This window comes from Suncus etruscus, chromosome 1 (assembly GCF_024139225.1).
Source record: "Suncus etruscus isolate mSunEtr1 chromosome 1, mSunEtr1.pri.cur, whole genome shotgun sequence".
Classification (NCBI taxonomy): Eukaryota; Metazoa; Chordata; class Mammalia; order Eulipotyphla; family Soricidae; genus Suncus; species Suncus etruscus.
In genome coordinates, this window is record NC_064848.1 from 194531661 (window position 1) to 194557737 (window position 26077).

Here is a 26077-nt window from a genome sequence, read left to right on the forward strand (position 1 = left end):
CAAAAGACTAGAGTTGATGCTTTGCATACATGAATTTAGGTTCAATCCTTAACACCATTTGGTCTAAGAGCAACTCCTTAGTACAGAGATGGTACTACCCATGCACTGCTAAGTATGTCCCCAAAGCCAAAAAGTAAACAGATAAGAATATAAATAGAGGGTATAAATCAGTTTAAATCATGCACAGAATTTTAGCAAAAACTTGGTCTGAAGACAAAAATGAATGAGGACAAGATTAAGTAGAAAAGATATTGTGGAGATGGAAATTCAACTAAATCTTAACACATCGATGAGGTTTTAATAAGAAAGGGTCATTTCAGCTTAGAGACAACCCTTTGCAAATCCAAAGGACTGAAATAAAACAGAATCTGTCAAGTTACCGTGAGACTACCCTCCTCTGCCTCAGACAGCACCACAGGCAAGCTGTGAGGAACAGAGGTGATCGGGTAATGTTTAATATGAAGAGCAATAAGGCAAGGAACTTAGATTTCATATGACAGAAAGCTGAGCCTTAGGATATTTTAGAAGGCTACAGATAATATAATGCATTTCCAATCATAGTCATGAAGAATTGCTCTGGTATGATATGTAAAGTGGGTGGCTCAGGCAGGGAGCTGAAAGTCAGCTAGGAAACTGCCAGAATAACAAGAAGAAACCCTGAGCAAGACAGGAATAGTTGGGATGAACAGGTGACTGATAGATCTTTCAAAGAAAGAACTCACAAGACCTGGAGACAGACTGGGATTGCTGGGGCAAATTTAATTCCTGACTGAATAGCAGGAACTTTCAACTTAATTATGAACTTGAGATGTATGTGGGTTCTGACATAATGACAAAACACTTCCTTCACTTTCCCCTTCTCCTAATAAGAGTTCTTTTTATAAAACTCTGTGATTCCCCTCTTAAGTTTTCATTCATTCAGCAAATGTTTATTGAGTTTTTACTGTGTACTTATACTAAATGCTAGTAATAAATCTGCTAGTTCCTGGTTTTAGAGAGCTACATTCTAGATAAGAAAATGGGAATGAGCAAGAAAAAAAAAATAATAATAATTGCAAGATAAGGATCTGTAATAAGAAAATTAAATAGTTAACTTTGTTTGTTTGGGGACCACATCTGCAATGCTCAAGGGTTACTCCTAGCTCTTTGCCAAGGGGTCACTCATGGCGATGCTTCAGGGACCAGATGGGATGCCAAGGATCAAACTTAGGTCATTCATGTGAAAGGCAACTTGGGGGAACTTGAAGTTCTAGGGAGAGTATGCCTTCACTTCATTGAGCTATTTCTCTACCCATTTATAAATGGTCTTGAAAGAAAAAGTCTGCTAAATAATGAAGGAATAGAAGAGCTGACTTGTAAAGATTATTAGGGGAAGACCCTCTAAAATAAATTCAACCTAAAAAGCAAAGGCTCCTCCCATATGAACAAGCAAGGAATGAACATCACAAGTCATTAGAACAGTCATTAAAGTGAGAAAGAAACAGTTGAAGAAATGAAAAGACCATGAGAGCTAATACACAGTAGATGGTGGAGGGAGTGACATGAGATTGATAAACAGGGTTTAAATCAGCCTGAGTCTTATAGTCCATGGGAGTTTTTACTTTATTCCCAATGCAATGAGGAATTGGAGGATTTTGTGTAGAGGAGTGATGTCATCTTTTGGTCACCATACAAGTCCAGTCCAGCCCAAATCACTGCAGTTCAAAGCAGGGAGGTCCCTTTCTTTTTCTACCACCTCTGCTTCATGAGTTTTTTCATTTTAGTGTCTTATTCTTTCAGCCACTGTCATTTTCCTGTGTTCCTAGAGAAACTCAGATGAGTCTTTCTGCCCTTTGTGAATGTAAAAAAATTCTCATTTAACTTGTCTAAGATACTCAGATGACTGTTCTACATATAGTCCTCATTTCAGTGCCTACATAAAACAAGTAAAGCAAATAAAGGTTTTAGCTACCGTGAGACCTTGAATGAACATGAAACTGCCCTCTTCCATATCTGAAGAGAATAAAATTGTCTTTATAAAGCAGAAAAGATATCCTCCCTATATATAAAATCTCTCAGGCTTTGGAAAGAAAGATCTTCACCTACTTCCCCTCTCGCTCCTACTACTGATCATTATACAGTTACTGAATATCCTGGCACTCCTGCAGTAAGTCTCACTGAATTCTGGATCAGGCCTGTGTTGCATCTTTCCAGGACTGTTGCCCTTAGTAGTCACTTTATGGCTTAAATCTGTCTCCTCCTCTCCAGTTTGCCTACAAGCTAGCATTGGAGCTTCTTTTTTTTTTTTTTTTTTTTTTGCCTTTTGTGCCACACCGGGTTATGTTCAGGGGTTACTCCTGGCTATACGCTCAGAAATCCGCCCATGGCTTGGAGGACCATATGGGACGCAGCGCTGTGGTCCGTCCTAGGCTAGTCCTAGTGCATGCAAGGCAGATGCCTTACGCCCTGCACCACCACTCCAGCCCCTATTAGAGCTTCTTAAGTAGATTTTTAAAGGAAGTATAAATGAGGGCCCGGAGAGATAGCACAGCGGCGTTTGCCTTGCAAGCAGCCGATCCAGGACCAAAGGTGGTTGGTTCGAATCCCGGTGTCCCATATGGTCCCCCGTGCCTGCCAGGAGCTATTTCCGAGCAGACAGCCAGGAGTAACCCCTGAGCATCGCCGGGTGTGGCCCAGAAACCAAAAAAAAAAAAAAAGAAAGAAAGTATAAATGAACTTCTAAGTCTAGCATTCAGATTTTACAAAAAGTAGCCCATTTTAAATATTTTGTTCTCATGCTGATTTTAAGATTACTTTTAATAGTGAAAATAATTAAAATTGTAAACTATACTTTTTCATTTAAAAATAAATGCACAAGGGGCCAGAGTAATAGTACAGTGAGTAGACACTTGCCTTGCATGCTGCTGACCTGGTTTCAATCCCTAGCATCCATTAGATCCCCCAAGCTTACCAGGATTATTTCTGGAGCACAGAGCCAGGAATATAACCCCAAAGCACCGCCAGCTATCCTCACAACCAAAAAAGAAAAAATTGTATATACATACACAGAATGGTTGTAGAAGAAAATTTATAAAGTCTTAGTGTCAATTAACTGATTTATTTATAGGTTTTTTTTTATTTTTATTTTGACCATATTGGCTTACATAGCTTTCACAGTAGTATTTTAGGTACATATTAACATTGAATCAGGGGAATTCCGATCACCACATTTGTCCTCCCTCCACACCCGTTCCCTTCCTGCAACCCATATCCTCCATCATCACCCCTCGGGCTACTAGAGTAAGTGGTCCCCTCTGTGTCTAGGTTACTACTAGTGATCATATATATGTTTGGTCCTGGTACCTCCCTTGTTTCCCCCTCTATTTGAGAGGCGGAGCTAGATAGTTCAAGTTATGTGGTTTTATTTGAAGGAAGGAAAAGCAATAGAATGGGGTAAAAAATCAAATAGGCTGAAAATGGGCGGAGTCCTTCTAGAGACTTTCAACCTCAGTTTGAGAGAGGACAGGAAAAAAGTAATTGAAACACCGCAACAATAAAGAAAGAAATATCAAATTAAATATCCAGTGAGCACTGCAGCAATAAAGACAAGCACCACACAATAGTCTCAGTCCTGAAATCAAACCATGCCAGAGTGCAAAAAGAAAGAGAAAGATAAAATAAAAATAAAATTGGAGACATCAACTTCAATATCTACACTAAAATAAAGAAGTCAAAAAAATCAATCAATAATTAAATATGTAAGTGGATAAAAGGATTATTTTGTGCTTTTTTTTTCCCCCTGCATAGGCACAGTAACTATTGGGGACATTATAGAGGGAGGGAATTCCCTTGGCCCAGGAGATACAGGGTTTCTCCACCCTTGAAGTATACTGTCATGGGATTAACTATAGACTCCTTGCATGTTCATTTATTCTCCCCTCGGTGTTTTTGTGGTGTATGGAAGACTTCTGTTTCATCATGGATGGTAAAATCAGACCTCTGTATCTAGAGATCCTGGTGTCTGTACAGCTCAAGGAATGGAGCTTATGATGAAGTCTTTCTTTGTGGTTCTAGCAGTTCTGTTTCTTCAGTGTTGTTTTAATCCATCTTCTGTAGTTGGTGGTCTTGGTCATTATGCTGCTCCTAGGATGGAGCTTGGGATAGAGTTTTTCATTATGTTTCCGAAGACCCATTCAGTTGCAATCATCTCAGTCAGACCTCTGGAATTGGAGATCTTGTTTGTAGACCAAAACCTAGGCTAGAGCTTTTTGTTGTTGTTGTTGTTGTTGTTGGTCCCAGGATGCATACTGTCCAGTCATGGTTGTAACAACCAGTCATCTGTAGATAGCGATCTTGGCTTTTACACAGATCAAAGGGTGACAAGTCTTCTGATTTTGTCTTATCGTTGGCTGGTGAGGAAGGACAACTTGCTCTTAGATCAAGTTGTTCCCATTTCCTCGTTGTCAGGATATCATTTTAGAACTGGCTCATGTTGGTGTCAGAGCAGCATTATAGATGCCCCAGAGGGGATTTGGTTCCTGGAGATGCTGTGGAGAACTATGTCGTTTCTATTTCTGGGATCTAGGAGTCAAGGCTGGACGGTCGGTGCCTATTTCCCTGGGGTCTAAGTTGGTTCCACATGACATATGTTCAAGGTGGGAGATGCCCCTGTGTTGTAAAAATGTATGAGCTTTTATCCCTAGTAGATAAGAGCTTGTTTTTATATGTAAGATTTCCCCTTTTAATATGCCTTTGCAGGAAGAAGTGGTGCTACATTATATTGCTGGTAGCTTTGGGTGTGGAAAGAGTAGAAAACAGAAACACGACAAAAACTAAAAATATATATGCTCACACATATTTAAGGAAAAAAGTTTTTTTTAATTAAATAAAAGAAGTAATTAAAGGAACAAAGTGGGGCCAGAGAGATAGCATGGAGGTAAGGTGTCTGCCCTTCCTGCAGAAGGACGGTGGCTCAAGTCCCAGCATCCCACATGGTCCCCCGTGCCCGCCAGGGGCGTCCTCCGAGCATAGAGCCAGGAGCAACCCCTGGAGCGCCACCAGAGTGACCCAAAAAAGGCAAAAACAAAACAAAACAACAACAAAAAAAAAAAAAAGAAAAAGGGAGAAAGTGATGCAGGAGATTACATTTGGGGAAAAACAGGTTAAAAGGTAGTGTTATATAGGCCTTATACTTATGATGAAAGTATAGGCTTCCCCATTGTCTTTTGAGATATCCTTGTGGAGTGTGGGCTCCAGGGCGCCTTTTCATCACACACCCTGGCCTTCCTGAGATTGACAAAAGATTTGCAACAGGGAGGTCTTGGGTAGAGTTCTTGCAGTGGGAATCCTTTTGGAACTAGGTCCGGTAACAAGCCACAGTCCACATTAGGGAGAGGTAATTAGGAGGGCCACATTGCATGAGTCAGTCGGGGTGTTGGTTGTATTTTCTTGCCGGAATGAGGTGTGGGTTTGAGTGGGTGTCTCTTCACTTGGGTTCTGGGTACTGGTTCGTTGGGGTAGGAAGTTGGTCTTGATGCCTAATGGATTAAGAACTGAGGGTGAAGAGTTTTAATATGGTGGGGATATCGGGGATGGGATTGAGGGGTGAATGGTAGTCGTATTTCTGAAGGGGGAGAGAGATAGTACATGGGAGGGGTTATATAGGATATATGTATTATATATAGATAGGGTATATATATATATATATATATATATATATATATGGGTTGTTTATGATTTAGGTTTGTCTCTCTAGGAGGATTCCTATCTCTGTGTGCTCCTGTCCGTATATAAACATATAGAAGTTAGCTTAGGTATATATTAATGAAGAAAGGTGGGGAGAGCAAGAGATACACTGAGTATAGAAAGATAGGGGGGTTTTTAATATAGCTAAAATTCATATGGAAAAGTTATTTTAGATTTTAATGAAAAAATATCAATCATGGTACTTCGTCTTTTTGGGCTATTGTGCTTATTATTATGTATGTACTATCAATTGTAATCTTAATATACTCTTATAATTTTATGTCAAATATTTATGTGATTCTGAAAAATCAATATTTTAATGACTACAATTTGGTTATACAATTTGGTGTATTTAATTATTATTTATTATATTAATATTAATTATCATGCTACAAAAAACTGTATTTTTTTTAATTATTTCTCAGAAGTAGGATTTTGAAGTCCAAGTGGCATTGCTAAATATTGTTATTTGTTTTCCTAAAAGTTGAACAGTTTATATTGTGATCAGTAATAATGGGAAACTCTTTTGCTAAAGATAAATTTGAATGTTTTTAAAAATAAACTATTTTCTGGGCCGAAGTGGTGGCCCAGAGCGTAAGGCATCTATCTGCCTTGCGCACACTAGCCTAGGACAGATCCCGGTTCAATTCCCGCCCCTCCCCCCCAAGGCATCCCATATGGTCCCCCAAGCCCCGGCGATTTCTTTTTTTTTTTCTTTCTTTCTTTTTTTTATTTATTTATTTATTTTTTATTTTTTAATTTTAATTATGACAACAAAGATGCAAAGAAAGAGGAAAGGGTAAAGTTACAGTGGAAGCCCAATCCCCCATAAACAGAATTCACGGTATTCCCATCAATGATATCCCAGCCTTGAACTTTCAGCCAAAGAACATTAAGAAAAACAAAACAAAACCCATGTACAATACAATTACTTTGTCCCTCAAATCCCCAGTTCTAGTACATACTGTTTCTTAGCAGCACACAATATAATCTAAAGACATTAGACTTATGTAACTCCTTAAACATTGAGGGCAAAGTACATTTCTCTAGTTCCATGCACATTCTTACTAGTTTAAGTTAACCTCAAAAGTTTTAGTGGGTTGTTTTTCTTAAGGATTAGAGTCAAGGGAACTTAGTAAAAAAACGGTATTAAAGAGGCATTTGTTTGCATAGGCCCACCAAAACATAAGGGACATGGAAAGACAAATTATGGTCTAAATACAAGGAGACCCTACCCCTGAAGTTTCCTGGCACAGGACTGACTCTGGGCTCCAGGCACACTAGTTTGTCCAATTCAAGTCATCGTCTGTAGTGGCAATACACCTCCATTCCTCACATAGTCTCTGTTGTTGGTATCATGCTTCTGTATTAAAGATCCTGGAGTCTGCATATCCCATATTGCAGTCAGGATGGTGCAGAGCATGCTCTCGTTTCACCTCACACTTAAGGGGCAATAGAGAGAACCATGTCCTGTAGAGCAGGTCATTGTTGTTGTCAAGTCTTCTCAGTGTAAACGGAAGTCTCTTTTTAGGAGGTCGATGTCAGACCCTTGGTAGCGTCTTTCCTGGTAGAGGACTGCTTCCAGCTGTTGCTATAAAAGACCTTGGATGTTTCGTAGATAGCTTGCCCGGTTCTGGAGTGAATGGAGGATGCCCTTTCTTCTGAGGCCTGTGCCAGGTCATTATATCAATGTTCAGGGTGTAAGGTACATTGTACTGAGATTTACTAGATAAGAACTTATCTATATGTATGGTGTTTTCCCATTTTAATGTGTCTATGCAAACAAGGATCAATGCCATGAAGCGTTATTGGTGCATCTGGAGGCAATAGGAACAAGACCAGCAATTTCCGTGACATAGTTCAATCATAGGCATCAAACTGAGGGACAGTTCCAACAACAATTCTTACTAAACAGCTTACAAAGAAAAGACAAGATGAAAAGTGGATAGAAACATCATGGTAGAAAAATATATAGAAAGTTACATCAGTTAAAGAAAATACCCATAAAATATTCAAAAGATATATGTGTAAATATGTGTTCAATTTGTGTCCTTCTAAATAGTTCTGGGATTTGTTAGAACTACTGTATGTCTTAGGTCAGAGATTAAAACTATGTGTTACTAAAGTTAAGAAGGGTAAATCTGGGGTACTGATGGTTGGGAGGAGCAAATGTAGACTGGTATGAAATTTCCAGTGACAGCCTGAGTATAACTGAGCAGCTATCTGCCACCCACCAGATCTAACTCCGCCCCCTAAGCCCCACCCTAGTCCAGTGTCCCGGCCTGGCCTGGGAGTGGGGAAAACCCAGGGTGCCCCGTCAACTCCTTCCAGGAACCCACCTGGAGATCCGGAGGAATGGGGGAGAGGGGGGTCGGGTGACCCAGGTCCAGGCCCCCCTACCCTAGGCCAGACCAAAGGGCCGCTGGCACATGGGGAGGCCTGCCAGCTGCCCGTCCGTGCCGGCTAAAAATCCTGCTCCAGGAAGGGAGAGAGACCCTCCCCAGCCCGAAGGACAGGGATTTGAGCCCCACCCTAGGCCAGTGTCCCGGCCTGGCCTGGGAGTGGGGAAAACCCAGGGTGCCCCGTCAACTCCTTCCAGGAACCCACCTGGAGATCCGGAGGAATGGGGGAGAGGGGGGTTGGGTGACCCAGGTCAAGGCCTCCCTACCCTAGGCCGGACCAAAAGGCCGCTGGCACATGGGGAGGCCTGCCAGCTGCCCGTCCGTGGCCCTGGCGATTTCTGAGCGTATAGCCAGGAGTAGCCCCTGAGCATTACCAGGTGTGGCCCAAAACCCAAAAGATATGTATTTTTCTATAAAGTATATAAATATCTTTATTTAATTTTTACTACTATATAAAAAAACATATCTGACTGAAACCCAAACACAATCATGTATGTAATCAAGGTGTTTAAATAAAATATAAAAAATAAAGCACATCTGAATATCTACTTACTTTTCATAATATAGGCTGCATTGCTTGGAGTTTTTCTGTATAATGTAATCATTGATTTCAGATATCTGATATATATTTCTTAAAGTGAAATAGATATCTGATCCTATTGATTTAAATAAACATTATGGTTATTTGAGGAAATCTGTTCCTTTTTTGAGGAGGGAGGTTAGTTCACACCTTCCTGTATTCAGAGCTTACTCCTGCCTCTGAGATCAGGGGACCGACCATATGGGTACCAAGAATTGAACCCAGGTCCAGCCTTCATACATGGCAAATGCTCTACCACCTATATTATCACTCCAGCCCAACTTCTGAAACTTCTAAATGAAGTATTTCTGGATTAGCCTTCAGAACAAATAAATGAAATAGAAAGATTTGCAATGGGAGAAAAGAAAAATGTAAAATTTACTGTGGTAAATTTCAAACTTTGAAATTTGGTTTTGAAGCTGTAGTTCTCAAATCTAATAAAAAATTAACTAGGGTAATGGGAGACTTGCAGTCTCATACTAACAACTTAAATAGTATGATACTGACATAGAAATAGGCCTAGAGATAAATGGAACTAGATAACTTAAAAATAGACTCAACATAAAGAATTTTAAATGAATGATGTTCATTTTATCAGGGGTGTAATTAACCATTTGGAGAAAGAAAGTTCCTATTCTGCGTCACGCTCGAAAGCTCTAGGAAGAAAATTTAAAGATTTTAATCTTCTTTTTTGGGGGGGTAGGTTTTTTTTTTTTTTTTTTTTAGTTTTTGGGTCACACCCAGCGGTGCTCAGGGGTTACTCCTGGCTGTCTGCTCAGAAATAGCTCCTGGCAGGCACGGGGGACCATATGGGACACCGGGATTCGAACCAACCACCTTTGGTCCTGGATCGGCTGCTTGCAAGGCAAACGCCGCTGTGCTATCTCTCCGGGCCCGGGGGGGTAGGTTTTTAAAGAACAATACCATAAAGACGCAAGCCATAAGGCACATACCATTAAAAAAAAAAAAAAGTTTGATCGGGGCCGGAGAGATAGCACAGCAGTAGGACATTTGCCTTGCACATGGCCAACCCAAGAGATTGTGGTTCGATTCCCGGCATCCCATATGATCCCCCAAGCTTGCAGGGGCAAATTTCTGAGTACAGAGCCAGGAGTAATCCCTGAGCATCATCAGATGTGACACCCCCCCAAATAAGAACTTTGATCACATACAAGTTTTAAACTTTTAGAAGTTAAATTAAAGGAAAATAGAAATTTTAAGTAGATAGTACTGGAGTTAAGATGTTTACCTGATAGACTCTTGCCACAAGTGACTCTTGAGTACTCTGAATTGTCTGTTTAAAATACTGACTTAAAGTCATTGTTTAATTGTAACTACTTGACATATGCCTAAAAAAGTTACATGTGGTTAGTGGCAATTGCATATGGCAGTACAGCTCTAAAATGTAAGATCTCTACATAGGTAGGTAAAAATTTGTCACTTTTACTTGGTGTTGAATTTATATTGCCTAGAACTTTGCCTAATAGGTATTAGATTCTTAATTTATGGTTGGTCATATATGAAGTATATATTAAATGAAGTAGTACATGTGGTTTATGAGATGTAAATTCTTGGGTAATGTTAAAATAAAGTCTTTGAAATCTTACAAAAAGAAAGATGTTTAACTGAATACTTGCATGAATACAAACATTGTAGTACAGAGAAGTTAGGTGAAAATATTTTTAACCATCAAAACTGCGATATTGCTTCCCTTAAAAGTACACCTGCAGGGACTGGAAAGATAGTACAGCAAGTAGGTCACTTGCCCCAGTATCCCATATGGTCCCCTGTGCACTCCCATTAATAATTACTGAGTGCAGAGCCAGGAATAACTCTTGAGCATTATCAACTGTGATTGGAAAAAAATTAAAACACTCCTGTTAAATTTCATAAAGATACTGTGATGATCTTGTTTTCATTATTATTTTTTGGTTTTTTGTTTGTTTGTTTGTTTGTTTGTTTTTGGTGTTGGGGGTCACACCCAGCAGCGCTCAGGGGTTACTCCTGGCTCTACACTCAGAAATTGCTCCTGGCAGGCTTTGGGGACCATATGGGATGCCAGGATTCGAACTACCATCCTTCTACATACAAGGCAAATGCCTTACCTCCATGCCATCTCTTCATTATTTTTTTCTTTTTCTTTTTTTTTTTAAGCCAGTCAAATTGTCATTAAAGGAACATTTCATTCCTCTTTACGTTACTTTTCTGCCAAACCAATTTTTTTAACCAATATGTGATAGTATGACCATATTGATTGTTATATATCAGAACACTCCCCTACTGGTTATTAAAAGTCATTAGGTGATGTTACAAATCACCAGGATGCTCAGCCATGACCTGATCTTACTCTAAGAAACCCCTTTTAAATCTCCCTTCAGAACAGTGGAGAGCCAGCCTGAAGAATCCTGCTTCTTCACTACTTCTACATTTGTCTGGTTGTTGATACACCCACGTGTCATCCCACTGTGTTACACATTTGAATATCACCCTGAAATTCTGATTATTTCATAAATTATTATTAGTTTTAAAAGTCTTCTTTTTAAAAAACTTATGAACTTAAAGTTGTTCCTAATACAGTTGTTTAGGACATTCAGTGTTGCAATACAAACTTCACCACCAGTGTGACCTTCCCTCCACCATTGTTCCCAGTTTCCCACACACTTTTAGAGCCTTGCCATCTTGGCATGCACAAAATAATTTACTTTATATTGCTTATTAAACAAAATGGTATGGGGAATTATCAAAAAAAAGTTTAGTAAAACTATTATTAAAACAATTATGAAAATTGTCTTATCTCACAATGGGATTATTAAAATTATTATTTGAGGACTTACTGAGTTCTTTGTTGCTATTGATTCTTTTGTGATATTTTTGCTCATTGAGCTTTGTTTACTTTTCTGCTACTTTCCCATCTAATTTGCTGTACTTTTGAGGGCTGTCAGTTTTGTGAAACTTGAAGCTCCAAGAGCTCTAGGATATATAGAACTAGGACAATTCTCCGCTTGTTTCTCTCTCAAGGAGTCCCCAGAGCTTTCAGTTCAGAAACTGGTATGCCCATGAATTTCATTGGCTTGGTATCTCTTCTAAATTAGTCATGAAGCTGGACCCTTTACATGGTATCAGCTATGGGATGTAGTGTGGCTACTGAGACATCCAATAGTATTGGGGGTGTGGGAGGGGGAGAAAGTTGCCCATCCCTACTCCCATAAGGTCCCAGCGTTTTCAGCCTAAAAACTGGTATACTTGGGAGTTTTATCAGCTAGGCATCTCTTTTAGAGATTAGTAATAAAGCAATGAAGTTGAGATGTTTGTATCACAACAGTTGTGAGTTGGGTGTGAGTGCTGTTGCCAGGGCTTCAGCTTGCAGTACACCCCCTCCCAAGGGTGCCCCAGAAGACCAGTGTACCCATAAGTTTCGTTGGCTTGGCTTTGAATCTCTTCCAAGAGTAGTTGTAAAGCTGGGTTGTTTATATGGAGGCAGTTATGAGATATGGGTTAGTTTAAGAGTGTTTTGCCTACTAACACACCAAATATCTCTGGTTCACCTATTGTTGCTTATCTCTGTAGAACCAGTTTCAGATTTTTATTATTTTATAATAACATGACATGCATATTGTAGCTTAAGTAGTCTCCTAAACCATGATGCTTTTTCCATTATTTCTCTCAATGTCGAGTGTAACCTAAGTTCTGTATTCTCTTCTTGTTCCTTCCAGTTCGCTTTGCACCATATCGGCCTCCAGATATTTCCCTGAAGCCTCTACTCTTTGAAGTGCCCAGCATCACAACAGAATCCGTGTTTGTTGGCCGGGACTGGGTTTTCCACGAAATAGATGCTCAGCTTCAAAGTTCTAATGACAGCGTGAACCAAGGAGTAGTAATTGTGGGAAACATTGGATTTGGCAAAACTGCCATCATCTCTAGGCTGGTGGCCCTCAGCTGTCATGGGACACGGATGAGACAGATTGCCTCAGACAGCCCTCATGCCTCCCCCAAACGTGCGTATTCTCTTTTAAAGAAAACTCCCTGCTTCCTTGCTCTGAGATTTCTTTTTCCTAGCATATTTCTATTAAGTCTCATCTTTTTATTTTCTGATGTGTAAAAACCGACTTGCAGGTGAGGACCATTAATTCAGAATTGAAGGAAGGAATGTAATACTCTGTTTACATTTAACCCACATATCCAAGAGTCATTCAAGTGTGACAGAAAAAACCTTTCTCAGAATAAATTTATGACTCTTCCCTATGGCCTCTATGGTCTGTCTGTCCTTTGGATAATGACTACAGCAATCACCTAGAAGAACCATTCACATCCATCACTGTCAGCTTTTGTTCAACCTGTGCCCAAATGCTCTTGTTACATGCTAGCACAGTCAGACTGTGGCCTTCATTCTCTTGCTATTAATGTCAGTTTTGCTCTGCTTGGGTTCAAACTTGATGGTGTCCTTGAAGGGTTATTCCTGCTTCCTGGTGAAAAGAGACTGAGGTATCATGTACTTCATGCTTCTTTCAGCACAGACAAGGTATAGCTTAATGATTACCACCAGACTTTTGCTTATATTTTTTAAATATTTATAAGGTCTGTGAGCTTTATAAATATTAACTTACCCAGTTCTCTTATCCATTTAAATGAGGAGGTTCCTGTTACCTTCACTGCACAGATCAGTGATCTGAGGCTCAGAGAGACTGAGTACGTCTCCCAGGTTTAGTCACTGCGGGTGGTGAAACTAGAGCCTAAGCAGCCTGTTCTCTGTGACCGTTCTCCTCTCCATTTGCCTCCACTGATCTCCTTACTAGTGGAATTCTCCAGAAAATATGGGTGAAATGTTCTTACTCTACACTCTGTATATACAACCTGTCCACCCAGTTTCTGTTCATTAGCAGCGAACAAAGAGAACTCTTGCTCTGCTAGTCCAGCAATCTTGCTCACCACAAAATTTTAGAGAAAAATCACTAGAAAAGGTTTGTTGGAGATCATAGAAATTAGAAAATCTGACACTTGGCCAGGTACACTCTGAATACTAGCTATGCATCCTGTCAAAATGAATTAGTAGTCTCAGTTTATTGAATAGACAGATTACCTCAGGTATATTTAGAGATTTCTAACATGTAGCAGAATTAGTGTGTATAAAGGAAATTCAAACAAGAGCCCTGTATACCAGAATATACTAGGAATTGTGACAGAACAGTTACTCAGTTAAAAGAAATATCTTGCTGGGGCCGGGCGGTGGCGCAAGAGGTAAGGCTGCCTTGCCTGCGCTAGCCTTGGAAGGACCGAGGTTCGATCCCCCGGCATCCCATATGGTCCCCCAAGCCAGGAGCGACTTCTGAGCGCATAGCCAGGAGTAACCCCTGAGCGTCACTGGGTGTGGCCCAAAAAAAAAAATATCTTGCTAACTTGTTCAGAAAACTTACTTGCAGAGGTTTGTGAGACATTTTTCTATGCTAAAATTCTATACCTTGAAGAATTCTTCTTTTTTGATTAGTGATAATTTCATTACCTATTCCATAGTTTTCTTTTAAGTGCTTAAATAACTTCCCAAACTACTTCTTACGTGGATCATTAAATAGGTTTAATTATTTTAGGGTATCAGAAAGAAAACCAGATTCTAATATCTCTCAGGTTCCTGTATATTATGATTGCAGACAACAAAATGGTAGAATTATGCCCAATGGAAGGGTAAAAAGAACTGCTATCTTAGAAAGAGAAGGTGTCTGGGAGATCCACACAGAAACAAGTCTCTGGAAAATAGCCCATGTGTTTCCCCCAAAATAAAGGTTCTTTTAAAAAGGAAGCTCCTCTTTTGCATCCTTTGTCTTTTTCTCTCTATAAACTCTCAAGCATTCCCATTCTTAAGAAAAAATGTATATAATGAATGAGTCGTTCTTAAATGTACACATCATTGAGGTTATAGAGTTGATCTGATAGTTAAGTCTCAGAACTTGAAAGTGGTGATCTCCTCAAAGGAGGATGAGTCTGTGGTTCTATATTTATCAAACTATACAGGCAGAGAATTTGCCTTATACTACATATCTGTTTTGATCTATTTGGATCCACACAATTCCTGCTTCTGTCAACCCAACAGAGTCCATGGACCTTACGTAGGAAGGGTTGAGAATAAGTCACTGATAGATTGTGAGCTGGACTGTAAAACCAGAACTAGAGATGTTACTAACAGCAGAATGTTTTCCATTAATGAGTAAGAATGTTGTCTCTAAAGGGAGAATGCACTTAATTTTTTACAGAATTTAATTTACATTAAACTTGATTTTTTGGGGGGAACACTGGCCCTCAGAGAGACCAAGAATGTAATTGGAGCAATAACAAAATGGTGGAAGCCCTCCCCCTCCCCCTTGCTTCCATTTTGGCCTCTGTTGTTCTTTCCTCTGCCCCCACCAACCTACACCTCCTCCCCAGTGATGCTACTGTTAAGATGGGAGCTGTTTTGGCTGCACCCTCACACACACAGGACCCCCCCCACCTCTTCCCCAGCAGTGCTGCTGTTAAGTGGGGAATAGTTTGGGCTAGAGTGCTGCAGTGCCTGACTCGGTCCTCCCCCCACAGACACTCAGCCCCCAGCCCGCCCCCTCCTTGTCATTTCCCTGGGGCGGTACAGAAGAACTGTCAAGACAGGCACTAGCCTGTCATCCTGTTTTCTGCCTACACCCTGTCCTAAGCCTGACTCCCCCATTCGTTGCCACCACCACCATCATCACCCACCTCCCAACACATACAAACGAAGAACAAAAGCAGTTTGTGAAGATAGACCTGTTGTGTAATTCCAGCATTATTGCATTAGCCACAAGTGTACTCAGCACAATGGGTAGGGAAGCTCCTCTTACAAGACCCTATTTTCCCATCTCTGCAAGTCTCTGTGTAGTTGTTATTTAAGTTTGACGTTTGCTAGCAGCTGCCAGGCCATGGAACAGCTGTTAAGTCACCCCTGCCCTCTTTGCTTGCTTGCTTCAGAACTTTGTTTTGCCACTTTGCTGCCTACCTATTAGCTTTTGTTTCTACTGTTCTCTGAGTGCCAAAACAAAATAGTCACTCAGATGAAAAAAGAGGCTATCTCCAAAAGGGAATAGCTAGAAGACAGAGGGTATTCACACAATAATTACCCATAAAATCCAGAATCAAATAGTGGACAAAGAGGAAAGGGGTGGAGAGAGGGAGTGAACAACAGATACCAGTCTGTGTGTCAGTGACAGTCTCTGAACTTTCATCCTCCACTCACATTTCTTCAAGCTTTTTTCATTTCCATGTACCCAACCTATCTGTACCTATCTGTACCCAACCTATAATTCTTCAGAATTTTACCCTGTGATCAGGGAATCTTCTCTCCCAATTGGATGGAAGAAGTGTCAGTCTAGCTTTGCTAGTAGGAAATTAAATGGAAATGTTAGCCTTAATCCTATTCTTCAAATAACAGTACAAGAAATAATGTTCATTTGTAAAGTATGATCCATATTCATAAAGTAGTCTAGAGTTTCTGGTAGTAGTCAGTGCAGTTTTAAAATAAGATGAACAAATGGAAATTTTTAAACTACTTTATTAAGCTATAATTAACAAACCATACAGTTCACCCATTAAAATAGTTTAATTTCGTGTTTTTAGTAATGTCACAGTATAATCACCATGATCTAATAATAGAGCTTTTCCATGGCCCCCTGAAAGAAAGTCTATGCCTCCATTCTCCCCTCTAATGTCTTTTCCCACCCCCTGCATAACCATTAATTTACTTTTGTTTGACCCTGTGGATTTTCTTATCCTGGCTATTGCACATAAATACAGTCTTACAGCGTATGGCCTTTTGAAACTTGAGTGAAAGTAACATTTTCAGGGACTAGCCAACCATAATGTTTCAGTTATCTCATTTCTTCTTGTCAGGTAGTGTTCCAGTGTATGGACATGTACTACATTTTATCCATTCAGCTGATGGACATTTGAATTGTTTTCAGTTTTTATATTTTGGGTTTTTATGTTCGGATTAGGTTACTCCTGGCCCTGCACTCTGCATTCCTAGCAATGCTCAGGGAACTAGATGGGGTGTTAGAGATCGAACCCAGGTCAGCTACATTCAAGACATGCATCCTGTCCACTGTAGTATCTCTCCATCCCCTCCACCATTTTTTATGAATAGGCTCCTTCCCTTGGAAGCTGGGGAATCAGGGGCCTGGAGACTTCTCCTGGCAAAGCTCTGTCTGAGGAGCCAGAAAGAATGCACAGCGGTGTTTGCCTTGCAAGCAGCTGATCCAGGACCAGGACCTAAGGTAGTTGATTTGAATCCCGGCGTCCTATATGGTCCACTGTTCCTGCCAGGAGCCATTTCTGAGCAGATAGCCAGGAGTAACCCCTGAGCACAGTCAGGTGTGGCTCAAAAACAAAAATAAAAAAAAGCTCTGTCTGAGATGAGTCTAATCGTTCAGGTGCTGGGACCCAGCAGTGCTGGAAACACCCAGGACCAGCCTCATAGAGCTTGCAGGGGTTACCAGGGTTCTGACCCATTATGCTTCTTCATACCTTTGGAGCTCCCTCCCCAACCCCTGCTGATACTTTTTAGGCTATTAGGAACATTTAGGTATGTTTTTTCCATGATTGTTGGTTTTTATTTCTCCTGAGTATACATTTTAGGAGTAGACTTCAGAATCATAAATGAAATGAATCAATCTTGCTTTAGTTCAGAATTTTATTATTCTCACATATAAACATCTCCTCTTTTTTATCCCAGATGTGGATGCCAACAGAGAGCTCCCACTCACACAGCCACCTTCAGCTCATTCCTCCCTCACCAGCGGAAGCTGCCCTGGAACCCCAGAAATGCGCAGACGGCAAGAGGAAGCCATGAGAAGACTAGCCTCACAGGTACAATTGAATCCCCATCTCCAGGTGGACATCTCCTACTTCCTTCCTGTTTCCTTCCTTCCCCTTTCCCCTTCTTCCTTTCTTCTTTCTATTCTTCCTTTCTCCTTCATTCCCCCTTTCCTTCCTTCATTTCTCTTTCCCTCTTTTTCCTCCTTGCTTCCTCTTACCTTCCTCCTTTCCCTTCTTTTCTTCCTCCTTTCTTTCCTTCCTTCTTCCTTTTTTCTCCCCCACCCCTTTTTCTTCATCCCTTTTTTCTTCCTCTCTTTCCCCATCTGTCCCACTCCTCCCCTCCAAATAGGGCTCAGGGGGTCACTTCTTTTTTTTTTTTTTTTTTTTTTTTTTGGTTTTTGGTTTTTGGTTTTTGGGTCACACTCGGCTGTGCTCAGGGGTTACTCCTGGCTGTCTGCTCAGAAATAGCTCCTGGCAGGCACAGAGAACCATATAGGACACCGGAATTCGAACCAACTACCTTTGGTCCTGGATCGGCTGCTTGCAAGGCAAATGCTGCTGTGCTATCTCTCCGGGCCCCTCAGGGGTCACTTCTGACAATACTTGGCTGTACAGCATGCTTGATGGTTCAGTGCTTGGATCACTGATGGTAATTCTTAGATCCAGTACCAAATTATTTAGAGAGACAGAGAGAGAGTTAGTTCAGAGTTAGGGCCCTTGTTATGTGGTTGGTGGTGGAGTGCCTACCTTATGTGACATTTAAAAATTCAGTCCCTTGAACCACCCAGACCTAGAGAGCAGTCATCAGCACTGTCAGTGTGAACTCTGGCACCACACCCAACTTCACCTCAGCACAACCAAGTATGCAACTACCAGACATCAAATAACAAAAGAAAAGGAAAAGATGTGTTTTTAAAAAATAAAGTTCTCATGGCCGGAGCAGTGGTGCTAGAGGTAAGCCTTGCAAGCGCTAGCCTAAGACAGACCTCAGTTCAATCCCCCAGAGTCCCATATAATCCCCTAAGCCAGGAGCAATTTCTGAGCGCAGAGCCAGGAGTAACCCCTGAGTGTCACCAAGTGTGGTCCCCAAAAACAGAAACAAACAAAAGTTCTGAGATGGAGAGACAGTACCACTGGTAAGGTGCTTACCCAGCATGAAGCTAACCTGGATTCAATCCCTGGCTCCCAATACATTGCCCCCAGCATTGTCAGAACCTATCCCTGAATTCAGACCCAGTACTAAGTTCTGAGCAACACCTGATGTGACCCAAAAACAGAAATAAAAGAGTAAATAAAACTTTCAAATTAAGTTCCCTCATGATTTAATAAAGAAATTGAGACTTGACAAAGTCATATGGCTTATCTACAGTCACACAAGAAGTTCTCAGATGATTCTCATTTTTTGCTCCAGGCTCTTCCTGTTATAAGCTACACAGAATAATATTTTTAAGTTTGGATTTTAAATTTGTATTAAAGTGATATATGCACATCGTTTAGAAAATCTGATAATGCTCAGAGATTTATAATATAAAACAGCAGTTGTCCCCTCCTCAACCCACCCTCTTCCTGAAGGTGACCCTTTCACATCAAAGGGCTATTTCTCTGATCTTTATCTCCATTTTCTAAATATTGTTCATATACTACTGTAACTTTTTTCATCATTTTACACATCATTTATCCTTATTATAATGTTAGCTCTTTCACCTTCTTTCCTACCTCCCCCAAAATTTCAGTCCAATTATATCATGATTTATGTCAGAATCTATATTACAGTATTTTTAGTCTTAATATTATGCAAGTGTAGCTCAATATAGAACCAAGGGTAACATTCCTTTCTTGAACAGTTTCGTTTTTCCTGAACATTATTAAATGCCTCATTTTAAAAACTGACTTATTTTTCTTCAAATCTGTGACTATTCATAACCATCACAAGCTTTGTACAATACCCCTCACTACAATTTCTGCAGTGGTTCCAGACGTCATCCCCCACCCGCCCACCCTCAGACACACCAATCCTTAAGACTTCCATCCTACTTAGTCTAGAATATTTGGGGGCCGGTTTATGAGCCACATCTGGCAGTGCTCATGGGTTACCCCTGGCTCTGTGCTCAGAAATTACTCCTAGCAGGGTACGTGCAAGGCAAATACCTTGTCCACTGTACTATTGCTCTGGCCCCCCTACTCAGTATGGTCCCAAAATGCTCTCAAGTATTCCATCACCTTTTACCTCGAAATGTCCTTTCCATTCCTTGTAAGGGTCTCATTCCTTATTTTTGATAGAGCACATCCTCTAGTACCTTCCCGTGTTACTCCTAACATAATAATAATAATAATAACTATCTTAGTTCTGCTTTCTTTGGTGACTTTCTTTTATTTCCTCTCTTTGGGGGGTTGTTTTTGTTTTTATTTATTTTGTTAGTAACCAAGAGCCCTAGAGATACTCTGATTCTGGGAAATGCTTTTGATAATTTTCTCCATTTCCTCCATTCTCTCCTTATACAATTCAAAATTAGATTTTCTTGGTGATGCTTCTAGTTTTCTGAACTTTTCTCTCCTCTTTTCTATACTTAAATCTTTCTGATTTGGAATTTTATTCACCTTTAGGAGGTTTCTTCAATATTGCCGTGTCCAGATTTTTCAAACACAAAGAATTTCGCAAAGCTATCATACTGTTATTTTCCAGAAACTCTTTTTCTCCAGTTGTCTTTTTATTTTTTTCTCTATCACATCCTGTCCTTGTTTTATGGGTGCAGAGTATTGTCTTACCTCTTATTTAAAAGTGAGGTACCAGAACTTAACCACTGTGTCTTAGGGTGACCTAACAGTTGTCACTGCAAATACTCACATGTCCAAAAAAATCAATCTTCAAGTATTTTGTTTCGTTTTGTTTTGTTTCCCTTAATAGTGTTCATCTTCTCTAACAGAGAATTTGCTGGTGTCCTCTAAGGTGGGTATATCTGCATTCTGTAATCAGGCAGGAAAAGGTAGCTGGAGTATCACTGCTGGGAAGACTTTGAAACCCCCTATTTTCAGTCCTGCGACAGATCACTTCCCTCTCTGTATGCATGTTGCAAAGGCTAGATTCCCTCTAGTTTCTTTTCTCGGATATACAGTTCTTTCCCATGAGTGTCAGGGAAAGTTGTCACCTGGCCGGCAGGGTGAGGAACTAGCTTCCCAGGGATCTAATTACTCCTTATATAAACTCAACTAAATTCTATGTTCTCATCTCTTTTCCTTTTCCATCTTCCTCAGCACCTGGTACTTCTAAAAACCCAGTGTTTTTCTGAACTTTTCCAGACAATTGACTTAACTCCTGCCATTATTAACCCCAGCAGGCACTCGTTCCACCTTCTTCTATTTAGTGGATCCTTTATTCATTTCTATTTTTACTGATCATAACCAGGAAAATATCAGTGTAAATATCAGTAAACCATGTATTTCTATTTCTTGTTTCTATTTTTGAGGATTTTTTTTTTTTTTGGTTTTTGGTTTTTGGGCCACACCTGTTGATGCTCAGGAGTTACTCCTGGCTATGTGCTCAGAAATTTCTCCTGGCTTGGGAGACCATATGGGATGCCAGGGGATCTAACTGCAGTCCATCCTAGGATAGTGAGGGCAAGGCAGATGCCTTACCACTTGTACCACCGCTTCGGCCTCCTATTTTTGAGGATTATTTTTAAGAGAAGAACAGAATGTAAAATCTCTCCAATATTTGAAAAATTCTCTTGTCAAGCCAGAGAGGTAGCTAAAAAGGGCTGTTTGCCTGTTGGAGTGTATGAGGTCCAGCCCTGCACTGTCCCTCAAGTACCACTGGGTGTGGTCACAAAACAAAGTAGAGGTGTCCAATAATTGGTTAATTGGTAGTGAAGAAAAAGGGACTCTTGTGATATGTAAAGATTCTAATTTCTTAACAGAGATCCAGATTCACTTAGAAACAGAAACAACTCAGAATTGTTTCCCCCAGTTTCAAATTTAATTACCCACCCATAACACACATAACAGGGCTTCTGCAATGTCTTAAGAGTTTCCTTATAGTCATTGCTGTGTACAGCTTTAAAAAAAAACTTAATTTTTCTCTCTAACTATTCCCTCTGTACACTGGCTGCAGTGTTTTCTTTAGAATATTCATAGTAAATAGCATCCTAGCAATGTATGTTTGCTGAAGGCCTCCCATCTTCTATCATCAAGTCATTCGTCTAGATCTTTAGAGTGTGTTTTGGAACACTATTATACAAGACTTACAGAAAGCAATGAACAAAACAGACTCGGTCCCTGCTGTTAGGAAGCCCACACACTGTAGGGAGAGAAGGGGAATAAACAAACAGATAATATGTCAGATGATGAGTGCTAAAAAGAGCTCAAGAAGTAAGACTCTGCACATTGTCACTTTTTAGTCTCTCTCATCAAAAGAAAAAGTTCCAAGATATTTAGGTTCAATATTTAGAAGATATGATATATTATTAGTTGGAAATGAGTAGCTACACTTTCTTGAAAAGTAATCGTATTTTAAATCCCATAATTGTTCCTTCCTTAAGCAACTACAGAAAAAAAGAATTTCGAACCTAGGATAGAATTTTTTAACTGTAACATAATGAAATGAATATAAAGTCAGTATAGAATAAAACTGGTATATGTATTCAGATATTTTTCAGTATTTGAAAAATGTTGAATTTTGAGGGAGGTTCTTCCCAAGTTGTACTCAGGCACTTGGGAGCCAGGCCTGATAATACTCAGCAAACCAGGATAGCTATTCAACTCTAGAGTATGAGGCATAGTGCTAATTGGACCCTGCAATGACCTGGGCACTTTGGCACTGCTCAGAGGCCAATAAGCTACACCCAGTGATTCTCAGGAAGACCATATGGTGCCAGGAATTGAACCCAGATTGGGTACCTGCCTAGCATGTTCCCTAACTGCTGTACCATCCCCCAGCTCCTGGAAAGCATTCAATTTTATAAATAAGAAATTTGTGATTGTTTGCACTTATTCAATGACATGTCTGATGGAAGTCTGTGATTATTTCTTCCTTCAGAATAGCAGAAACATCTGCTCCTAATAATGAGATGTGATTTTTTTGTTTGTAATTTTTTTGTTTTGTTTGTGGCTTTTTATTGTTTGTATGTGTTTTGTTTTGGGCCCACACCAAGTGGACTCAGAGGTTACTCCTGGCTCTGAACTCAGGAATCATTCCTGGCAGTGTTCAAGGGACCATCTTGGATGTCAGGAATAAATGCGGGTCTTGCCACCTTAAACTTGCCACATGCAAGACAAGAGCCCTACCCTCTGTACCCTGGTGCTCCAGCCACCGTTATTGGATGTTTTTGTTTAACACTAAGTTTATACTAAACTGACCATGATACCTTTGATTGAAATTGAAGTTTCCTATTCATTGTGCCACATGTTCACCTCTACAATTATGTAAGGTAGAAATTGTAGAACAGAGGCCAGTAGTCTTGCTTCTAATCCTAACAAGCTAGTACACTTAAATGATTTTTAGTTAGATTTGTAAATCATCATTAGCTTAATAACTAAGATAATACATGATGATTAAAGTGTCCTTAAAGAGCCAGAGAGAAATCTCAAAGGCTTAGAGTAGAAACTTTGCGTGTCGAAGCCCTAATTTTATCCCTTGCTCCAAATTGTTCCCCAAGTTCTACCAAGAGCAATTCTAGGCCTGAGCACTGTCTGGCATAAATCCAAAATATATACACAAAAGAAAACAAATAAACAAAAATAGTGTCCTTGAAAAATATCTTGGTTTAATTTACAAGTCTCTTGGTGTCAATTGTTATATCAGTAATCACCACTCTCACTGGTATATTGCTACTTAAAACTTTTTTTTTTTTTTTTTTTTTTTTTGGTTTTTGGGTCACACCCAGCGGTGCTCAGGAATTACTCCTGACTGTCTGCTCAGAAATAGCTCCTGGCAGGCACGGGGGACCATATGGGACACCGGGATTTGAACCAACCACCTTTGGTCCTGAATCTGCTGCTTGCAAGGCAAACGCCACTGTGCTATCTCTCCTGGCCCATACTTAAAACATTTCTAGTATTTATGCTGCTTCCTGTACTGCTATGTATGATCATATTAAAGCACCTTCGTATATTGAAGAAATATTTTCCATTTAAGGGAAACAAGCATTGCCATATTGGCATCTCTTAAATGAATTTCCAGTTAATGTTGTTTCTCCTACAGCAGTAGGACATACAAATCTCATTCAGAACCTTTCCCAACCATAGCTTTCCCACCCTCTGCCCTGTGGTTAGACACAGAAATCACTACACAGAGAGAAGCTAGCTTTCATTTTTCCAGACTTAAATGTGTGTTGAGCTCAGTATGGCTTGTATTATCTTTGCTGTTTCTTTATTCTTACCATAAGGTGGTCATCAGTATCCTCATTTTACAAATGATAAAACTGTGCTTTGTTGATTTTAGGTGTTTCAAGGCCATACTATTTGTATATGGCAAAGCTAAGATTCAGAACCAGACTCAGTCCTATGCGCGAATCATACATACTACCTTGATTTTCCACATAAAGAAACAGGGTCTGAGGTCAAATAACTAGACAGAAAAAAAATGGCTTGAGTTTCAAAGTAAAGCAGGCAAACACCAAAATCTATGTTTCCATTCATTCTAACGTGCTCCCTTTCTAGTACGACAAAAAGAAATCTTGCTTTTTGTTCTTTCAAAAAACAGGTCAGTGATCAAAGGTGATTTAAAATCAGAAAATCGTAATGAATTTTAATCATTTTGGTGGCTTGAATTTTTTTAAAAGATGGAGTTTTTGCAACTAGATGCTCTTATTACTGTAGATAAGTTGTCACTGGTTTAACCCTTAGATTCAGAAGCTGTTACATCTAAATAAGCTAATTAAACCAGCTAATTTTAATAAGCATCACACACATAGAAAGCAGATTTTTTTCTGAAGAAAAATTCAAACCATAACCTTCCCTGGAGGCTGATTCTGTATCAAATTGGGGATGTCCGATGGTCACGGTTCCTTCAACTCTTGGTACTATCAGACAAAAAATGAAGCATCCTGTGCTGTCAAATTGAGCGGGCATAGCACAGTATGTGGGGGAGGGGCCTGGTGCACAAGTGCAGTGACAACACAGTGTAACTAATTTTAAAGCACCTATGTTCTTAACAGACCCATTTAACCAAGATCTGGACACAGCTCAGTGTACAGAGATGGAAGAATAGATGAAAATGCACACACACACACACACACACACACACACACACACACACTCAGATACTACTATTTCTATTACTACTATACTATTACTAATGGAATACTATTAGAAAAGATGAAACCTTGCCCTTTGCTACATCATGGATGGGAATGTTTGTACTAAGTAAGCAGAATTCATCAGACAGTTTTTACCAAATAAGCTCATTAATTCATAAGTGACATAGAAACAGCAAGGGAATACACAATATCTAACAAAAACAAACCTCTAGATTCTGACCACAGAACTAAAGTTTTGGGATGGCAGGAGTGAATAGAATGGGTCTTACTGTGGTGGAGAGGTGTTGACACTTTGGTTGTGGGCATAGTCTGGTAACAGTGTATTGCTAAAATATTTCAGCATTATGGTCTTATGGCCTTTTAAACCAGTATTACCTCAATGGTTTAAAAAAATATATTTTTTTTGTTTTTGGGTCACGTCTGGCAGTGCTCAGGGGTTACTGCTGGCTCTATGCTCAAAAATCGCTCCTGGCAAGCTCAGGGGGGTCCTATGGGATGCCAGGATTCAAACCACTGACCTTCTGCATGCAAGGCAAATGCCTTACCTCCATGCTATCTCTCCAGCCCCGGTTTAATTTTTTTTTTAATTCAATTTGTTAGACTAGTGAAGTATGATATTCTAGCAATAGTTAGCCATTTGTTTGTTTGGTGGCCATAACTGACTGCTAAGGACTTCCTGACTCTGTGCTCAGGGATCACTTCTAGCAGTCTTGGGGACCATATGAGATACGGAGGATCAAATCCAGGTGGGCATGTACAAGGCAAGCCCCCCTGCCTACTGTACTATCTGTCATAAGTTAGTAATTTTTTTTTTTGGTTTTTGGGTCACACCAGGCAGTGCTCAGGGGTTACTCCTGGCTCTGCACTCAGCAATCACCCCCTGGCAGGCCCAGGGTTCCTTCTGCATGCAAGGCAAACGCCTTACCTCCATGCTATCTCTCCGGCCCCCAAGTTAGTAATTATTTTAAGATATCTACATTGTCGGAAAGATGAGATTCCCAAGTAAACAATTGCCTTTAATAGTTTACTATGGCTCAACTTTTTTTCTCAAAATATTCACACTGAAATTTTATAGTCATATTCAGCTTTCATGTGTATGCCGTGTGAAAAATATTCTTGTGTTTTGTGGTTGTTGTTTGTTAATATCAGTGTTTTATTTTTCTCTTTTCTGAGTGGGTCAGTATTTGAATTTGTCTTCCTCGCTTCTTCCCCAGCTCCTATCACAGTGTCTGGTATATAAACAATATTATTGAATGAATGAATGAATGCATTGTAATATATTCTCTATACTGAAGACTGAGTAATATTTT

General features: G+C 40.0%; 1 protein-coding gene across 1 annotated transcript in view; it reads left to right on the forward strand.

The window, feature by feature from the left end:
- The window catches only part of TANC2 (tetratricopeptide repeat, ankyrin repeat and coiled-coil containing 2), a 340845-nt gene that overhangs the window by 231794 nt on the left and 82974 nt on the right, over window positions 1-26077 (forward strand). The window contains 2 exon segments of the mRNA XM_049778821.1: window positions 12420-12701; window positions 17432-17565. Coding sequence (XP_049634778.1) covers window positions 12420-12701; window positions 17432-17565 — 416 coding nt within the window.